The sequence below is a fragment of the Pipistrellus hanaki genome (assembly GCF_964339955.1).
Source record: "Pipistrellus hanaki genome assembly, chromosome: 4".
In the NCBI taxonomy this organism is placed as follows: Eukaryota; Metazoa; Chordata; class Mammalia; order Chiroptera; family Vespertilionidae; genus Pipistrellus; species Pipistrellus hanaki.
The window spans coordinates 33,168,917-33,174,953 of record NC_140506.1 but is presented as its reverse complement, the minus strand read 5'-3'; the positions used below and the strand labels follow the sequence as shown (position 1 = coordinate 33,174,953).

Below are 6,037 nucleotides of genomic sequence, written 5' to 3'. Positions count from 1 at the left end.
TAAAAAATATATTTTATTGATTTTTTTTTTCACATAGAGGAAGGGAGAGGGATAGAGAGCTAGAAACATCAATGAGAGAGAAACATTGACCAGCTGCCTCCAGCACACACCCCCACCGCGAATGTGCCCGCAACCAATGTACATGCCCTTGACCAGAATCCAACCCGGGACCCTTAAGTCCACAGACCGACGCTCTATCCACTGAGCCAAACCAGTTTCGGCCCATCATTCTTATTTAAATGACCTATGTAGAAACAACAATGCACTATGAGCAATTTTTTTTTACTTATTTGCTTTTATTGATTTTAGAGAGAGAGAAGAAAGGATAAGAAGAGAGAGAGGAAAAAACAACAACATCGATTGGCTGCCTCCTGCATGCCCCCTACCAGGGATCAAGCCCCAAGAAGGGGCCTGTGCCCTGACTGGGAATTCTACCAGAGACTTCTGGGTGCACTCAACCAACTGAGCCACACCGACCAGAGCAGTGTGAGCAATTATTTAAAAACACTTCATTGTGTATAATTTGTACATGCTTCAGTTGGTGATGCTGGGGGTGATTTATTTTCCAGGTTGTGCTGTCATCTACCAACATTCACCAAATCTAATTTTCATCCTGCCATGCCACATAGGAAAATACAATTTTCAAAGCAAAGTTCCCCTGCTTTACAAAGAATACACAGAGTTTGTCAGACAAATAAAATTTAAAAAAGAAAACTTTTGTACACACATCAACACCATACAAGCATACAAGATGTTGTTCTTTTATTTGAAAACATCAGGAAAAGAGCCCCTTCACCCTCAGAGGGAAATGCAAACTTTGTTGCTAAAGCCCAACTCCGCAGATGAAGGGGCGGTTCTCGGGGGAAGCAGGGGGTCTGGGGAGGGATGGAGGAGGGTGACGCCTCATAAGCACTTCAGGAGGAAGGAATTGCAGGAGGTTCCTCGGGGACAGTCGCACAGCTTCCCGATCCTCGCTCCTTTTCGCACGGCGCACTGCTCACCAGCGTCACACTGCAAGCAACACAATGTGTGGTCGTGGGAATGCACAAATCCAGGCACCCAAAGGCCGTGCTCCCCATCAACACAGTTTCTGCCTCATGAGGGCCCTATCATCCTCACAGGAGGTCTAAGTGTAGTCAGGCCTAACATGGAAGAGAGCTTTGTGCTTACAATTTCAGTGAGAGAACATAAAAAGAAATTTAAATTATTGAGCCCTTCCTACATTAGGGAAGGCGGGGAGAGCTGGATTACACTTCCTGGGTCCTTTAGTTGCTTATCCAGATGATAAAAAAAAAATCAACCAGACCTTTTTTCTAAGAAATAAACAATAGACCTATGTTTTCTCACAACCTCTGCTCCTTGCTTTCTGCCCCCTGCCCCTCATCCCAAGGAAGATTTAAGTATGTGTGTTCTCCATGGAAGGTGACAAGCCCTGGTTAAGAATTTTTATCCTAGAACTTAGATTAAAAACAAAAACAAAAACAAAAAAACTGATAGGGGTTTGGAAGGCAGGGAAAAAAACTGGGGGAACAAGAACCAATTCTTTGTGAGGTGAAAAAAAGCTCATCTTCAGGAAACACTCCATTCCACCCAGACCCAAGAGCTGGTTCCTGACATGGGCTGTAAGCTCCTCTGAAAAGTCTGGTCTGCCCTTAGAGACCAAGGACAAGGGCTGGTGGTGAAAACAAAGGGGACCTCATAGAATTCTGCAAACCCCTTTCCTGAATTATTTAGCCACATCCTAGGGAGAAGGCGTGTCTAAGCCTCCAGGTGGTATATTTCCTCTTGGAAAAACATGGGAAGGGATTCCAAAGCCTTACCATGGGGACTTGCCCATACTTCTTCTCATAGATGGGAAGACGTTTACTCTTGAGCTTCTTCAGGACTTCCTGCAGCGCTTCGATCTGCAACATACCGCCACCCCGGAGCCCGAAGTTGCCGCCTCGGCTGCGAGCCCAGCCCAGGTGCTCACTTCCAGCCCTATTTTTAAGGATTCCCCAGAACCACACACCCTCCACCCTGTGACACCGAGACAAAAAGGTTCGCTAGAGGGGAGGAGACTTGGGGAGCGCTGTCCCAGGTACTGACAGCAGGTCCGGGAGCCCTGGGGGGGGGGGGAAGAGGCGGGGAAGGCTCCTGTTGCTCAGAGGAGCGGGGACAAGACTGCCTGGAGGATGACAAGGAGCCTGGACTTCTCACTCATCTCCCCGCGCCCTGACTCTGGAAACGGGGTGGGGAGGAGGGAAGAGAGGAGGTACAAAGGAGGGACCGCGCGGCAGGCCAGGGGAGTCCGGGGCATGGGGGATACCGACCAGCTCCTTCTCATGGGAGGCATCCTCCACGGTGAAGACGTCCAGGGCTCGGGGCTGGAGCTCAGCATCCTCCTGGGCACGGGCGCCCAGCAGAGGTAACAGCAGCAGCAGGGCAGCACCCAGGAGGGGCAGCAGCTGGAAGCGGGTGCTCTCCATGGTGCTGAAACTCGGCGCTGCTGCTGAGGCACCCCGCGCTCCCGCCTTTTATACCGAGCTAGAGCCCTGAGCGGGGAAGAGGGAGGGGGGCAAGGAAGGACGGGGGTGTGGAGGAGGGTCCAGGTCAGCCGTCTGTAGGCAGCGATCCACTGCCGCTTGACGTCAATGCCCGCCGGGCTCCAGGCGCCCCCGGAACGAGGCTCTGCGCACAGATGGGCAAGAGCGCGGACACCAGGGACCCTGCACCCCCAGATGCTGTCAGCCCCGCAGTAAGGGACGCTCCCGAGGGAATTGAGCCGCAGTCAAGGGGCGAGAGGTGGAGCAGTGGGGAGCACGAGGGGGACAGGACTTGGAAAATGCCTTTGAGGCAAGGCACAGGCAGAAGAATCCCTCCCCATCTCCTAGCAGGGGCGGCAGCAACAATCTACCTCACCAGCCATGCCTTGACTCGTCACAGATCCATATGTGGCAGCAAGAAGGGATGCTGCCTCTAGGCACGCATGTTCACAGAGCACCTTACTAGGCACGCTGTGGGATAGGAGAGGCAAGCATAGTACATAAAAGAAAGAAAGAAATTGTAGCCTTCCCCAGGATGGGTTCCACGATGGAATCTGTCAGGTGATAATGAGAAAAGAGGGAACACAGACTGACCAAGACTGAGGGGTGGTATGGAGAGTGCAGGGAGCCAGACTCTGGTTCCAGTCCTGGCTCCACCACTTGGAAGCTGTGTGGTTTGGGGCAAAATAAAGAATCTCTCTGAGCCTCACTTTTTTTTGTTTTGTAAAACTGGAATTTAGAAGATGCACCTCACAAAGTTATCTGGGGGTTGGAATGAAAGATAAGGTATGTAGAAGCCCTGACCCTTAGCACTACCTCTCTAAGGCTCCCTACCTTTCCTCCTGAATTTGAGGCTGCCCAGGTACGTGGCGTGCGCAGTGTCTCAGCTTTTCCTTTGAGCAAACCCATCCCTCCTCAGGAGCCCTCCAGCTCACTACCCAGTTCTGATATCCAATGAGGATAATAAAGTAAAGGTGTGGGGGGAAAGTGCAACTTCCTGATTACGGGAATATCTCCAGCATCAGAAGTCAGGAGTGAGCCAGGTCCTCAGTGACTTGTGAAAAGACTGTATTTTAAAAGATTGGGGTCCTTACAGCCTGAATACAAATGAAAGTTCCTGTAGGAGAGGTGATGTTTTCCCACTTAGACCTAGAGGCTTATCCTACCTGCCTGCCCACCTGGCTTCTTTCACCACATCCTCTTTATCTCAAACTGTTCCTCAGTTCATCCATCCACTCTTCTCCATCCCTATTACTACCACCTCAATCCTGGAAAGCTGCTCTGGCCTTCCTCTTGCCTCCCCGCCCCCACCCTTCCCATTGCCTTCCTCTATTCCATAATCCACCACCAGCCAGCGGTAAAACATGCCAGAGAGGGGTGGAATTTTTCACAGGCAGTCAGTTTCAGAAATAGACTACAGACTACGGCCTCTCTCAGCATTTCCTGCAGCAACCAAGAGCATTACATCTGCAAAACGGAAATCTTTTCCCCAAATCCAAAGCTTGTATCACCAGGAAGAAGGGTATTGTCTCCACACTCCTGTCACACACATTCCACTGCTTTTCTCTCACACTCTCTATGGTGCAATGTGGAAAGCAAACTAAGACAGAACTGCATCCTAAAAAATCTCAGGACGTTCAAACCTGTCCCTGAGCACCAATTTCCAGACCATGGACATGAGGGAGTGACTCCTGTGCTGGGCAGTTTGGCTTAGACAGCATCTAAGGTCACTTTTTAAACCGCGATGCTAGGACTCCTTCATGCCTCCTTCAGAACTCATCGAAGTGAAGTCTATTTCTTTTGACACAAACTCTAACCTCAGGAGAAACAGAATACCATCTGGTATGATCCAAACAGGCAGAGCCTGAGGGCAAATGTATTTTTTATAGGCAGAAGGATCCTCAACAAGTCTCTCCTTTACTTTTTTAGGGGATCTCTGGCCCTGACATTTCTCTGCCGCGTGTCAGCAATTTAAGCTGGTTCTGGTTTTAACGACAGATCCATCGTGGTGGCTTGGCTTACCAGCTAAGTCAGGCCCAGCTCCTCCTGCTCTGCAAGCCAGATCTCTGCACTTCCCATCAAACGGCCTCTCTAAAGCCGCCTGGCAAGGCCTCTGAGATGGATGGGCTAGCAACAGTTCCGTAAGCTCCTCCAGCATTTGCAGGAAGTCCGCAGGGACTGTGCTTATTTCTCAGGAAGGTGAGATTAGACTGGACTTTGAGAAGACTGAAACCCACACATGGCAGGCTTGCCCAAGGTCATGTGTCAAGTTTCCCTCTCCTATCCAACTGACTGCTGGAAAACAGTTGTTTGGAGACCCAGTTCAACTTAATGAACAGGATTATAGGCAAGGGAGACGTATATATGTATATACAGAAGCCTCAAGAGCTTAGGGAAGGCTATCTAGTCTGAAGAGGAGGGCCAGGATGCATGTCCTAAAGCTTTATTGCCATAGAGTCACTGTTTTAGAACGGCCTTAGGGAGGTAACTATGGAGATTTTGAGGGTGCTTAAAGGAACAAAACAAAACACTTCAACTCTCCTCAGTGCTCCATATTCCCTTCATTTTCGCCCTTTTCTATGAAGAAAATAGCTATTCAATTGTACTCTCTTATCTTAGGCTCTGGGGCCACCACACCCATTCAGCTGTGCATGTGAGCTATTCCTTCTCTTTCCTGTATATTATGGCAGTCTGTGGCTACCACTCCCCCTAACCCACTGCACGATAGCAAATGGTGCTGTGTTACTATTCACAGATATTTAGTGCCGCTCCCTGGAAGAGGAATGAATAGACTTTGGGCCACCGTTCATCAACTATGTGGCTATGTGATTCACTTTGGCCAGTGAAATACAAGCAAAAGTATGGTGCATTGTTTTCATTGGGGAAGGTGTAAAAGCCAGTGCATACTTCGCCTGCTCTCTTTCCTCTTCCATGGTGACTGGCAATATTCCAGATAGAGGCAGCTGTTATCAGCCTGGGTTATAGAGGGTTCTGCAGGGAAGGAAATGTCTGTCAGGCACAGCTATAACCGCCTTCAGTGGGCATATAGTGAGAATGAGGAATAAACTCTTGTGGATATAAGCCACTTTGGGGGTCATTTCTTACTGTAGTAGAATTTATTTTTTTAATATATTTTATTAATTTTTACAGAGAGGAAGGGAGAGAGAGAGTTAGAAACATCGATGAGAGAGAAGCATCAATCAGCTGCCTCCTGCACACCTCCTACTGGGGATGTGCCCGCAACCAAGGTACATGCCCTTGACCCAATGGAACCAGGGACCCTTCAGTCTGCAGGCCGACACTCTATCCACTGAGCCAAACCAGTTTCGGCCTGTAGTACAATTTAGCTCAATAGGACCAAATTAGGTAGATAGACTACCATGTCCATCAGTCCATCAATCCATCTCATAGATAGTATTAGTTACATATTGCTACATAATAAATTACACCAAAGTTTAGTAGCTTAGAACAACATGTGTTTATTATATCTCAGGCATGACTTAGCTAGCCTC

At 49.0% G+C, this 6,037-nt stretch overlaps 1 protein-coding gene across 1 annotated transcript; it reads right to left on the bottom strand.

The window, feature by feature from the left end:
* Window positions 1–307: 307 nt before the first annotated feature.
* On the bottom strand, window positions 308–2,738 carry CARTPT (CART prepropeptide). Its single transcript, XM_084880935.1, has 3 exons — window positions 2,313–2,738; window positions 1,821–1,904; window positions 308–1,011 (listed from the first exon to the last, which is right to left on the bottom strand). Exons 1-3 carry the CDS (start codon window positions 2,466–2,468, stop codon window positions 904–906), a joined length of 348 nt encoding a protein of 115 aa, XP_084737061.1. The 5' UTR covers window positions 2,469–2,738; the 3' UTR covers window positions 308–903.
* Window positions 2,739–6,037: the final 3,299 nt, after the last annotated feature.